At 58.5% G+C, this 1,618-nt stretch overlaps 1 protein-coding gene across 1 annotated transcript; it reads left to right on the forward strand.

Moving 5' to 3' along the window:
• Nucleotides 1-1,108: 1,108 nt before the first annotated feature.
• SPRG_15033 (hypothetical protein) lies at nt 1,109-1,415 on the forward strand (the record flags this gene model as incomplete). Its single annotated transcript, XM_012354636.1, has 3 exons — nt 1,109-1,241; nt 1,287-1,329; nt 1,391-1,415. The coding sequence occupies 3 exons, from the start codon at nt 1,109-1,111 to the stop codon at nt 1,413-1,415; spliced, it is 201 nt and encodes a 66-aa protein (XP_012210026.1).
• Between the last annotated feature and the right edge of the window lie 203 nt (nt 1,416-1,618).

Genomic DNA, 1,618 nt, shown 5'->3' on the forward strand with positions numbered 1-1,618 from the left:
GTACGACTGCGGAGAAAGTTGCAGCACGAACGAAGGCGTACAAGCAGAAGAGCCGCGAGCCAGTGCAGATGCAGCCGAAGAAATACCGCAACAAGGGCAAAAAACCTCCAGGCTAAGACCAAGTCATGGCTCATGTCGAATCAGGCGTGATGCTCAAACGAGCTGGTCCTTGCATCCGTCGCGATCACCTTCTCATTATTTTTGTCTTCATTTTGGCAGACGCCGAGAAAGCGATCGGAATGAACGCAAAGACGCATGCGTGGTGTACGTAGGTGTTCTGGACCAGCACATTTCCCTGGTTCGCAGCGTCGTATGCCTTTTTGCGGCGCGGATCTTCTTCCTTGTTGAAGCGAGGTACTTCTTGTCGACAATTCGGCGCCGTGATTTCTTTTGTCGTCCGTGGCTGCCGGGGCTTGTTCAAAATCCTGAGCTGGCAGCCTGCGAGCAGCGCATTATCCCGACGATGCAAACTCCCGTTGCTCAACTGGACGCTCGCAAAGGCCAGTGCCGCCTACAATGTACCGCACGAACGGCATGTCCCTGGTATGGCCCAGGAGCACAATCATGTTTTATTACAGGTTGTCGCCTTGTGCGAATTCGTGTCCAAAACAAAACGGGCGTCGACGAGCGGCTGAGGGTGGCTGGTCGAGCCAGCGATCGCGCGCGACCTGGAGGTGCTGCCATAGCGCCTCCACAGGAATAAAGTACAAGATCCCTGCACACGACGGGCGAGAGGTACGCAAAATACGTGGCAGTCACGATCCGCGGTATCGCTTTCGTTGCCGAAAGCAATATATGTCGGGTGCGCTGGCGCGTACCATCCCGCTACCGCTACCTTGGATCCTCCCACGCTAGATGATTGCGATACTTGAGCCTTCTAGGCCACCGCCTTTGACAGCTCTCATCAAGGTACATCGAATGGACGCTCTCCAATAACAGGTTTTCTGCGAATCCGCGGCGCGGATGCAGGTACAAAATGCGTTGCCGCCGTCGAGCGCTTGAAACGACCGCATTCTATCGTGCCACGTCATGGTACAATTTACAAGATGCAGCGATCTTTCAGGTATCCGGCCCATCGTCCGGATACGAGCCAATCGACAAAATTTTAATGCTGCGAGGAGCCTTCGTGGGCCGCCGGGCGGCCGTCGCGCTGGGCGCGGGCCTCGCCTCTGGTCTCTGCATGCACACGGGTCGGAGCCGCAACGACGAGCGCCCGCCATCCATCGTCATCGAGCAAGCTGGTACATACCAACTCTCTCTAGGTCGCTGCTGAGTCGTCGACGTAGAGGCCGCCGAAGCCACGGAGGGCGCCGCCACGCGGCACTACCCGTACGTGATTCTCGGCGCATGCACCGCCGCCCACGCTGCGATCGAGGCCATTTTGCAGCAGAGTCCGCTCGCCGACATTCTCATGATCAGCGAGGAGACCCACTTGCCGCGGCTCGACGCGACGCACGACGGGTCGACTGGCCCGCTCTCGAACGCGCTCATGGATTCGTACAACGAGTGGCGCCGGTACATCACGCCACGCCTCGACGACGAGCACGCGACGCCGTCCGTCTCGCTCGTGCTGGGCATGCACAACCTGCACGTCGACGTGGAGCAAAAAGCGCATCAC

Source organism: Saprolegnia parasitica (assembly GCF_000151545.1).
Source record: "Saprolegnia parasitica CBS 223.65 unplaced genomic scaffold supercont2.173, whole genome shotgun sequence".
NCBI classification, from domain to species: Eukaryota; Oomycota; class Saprolegniomycetes; order Saprolegniales; family Saprolegniaceae; genus Saprolegnia; species Saprolegnia parasitica.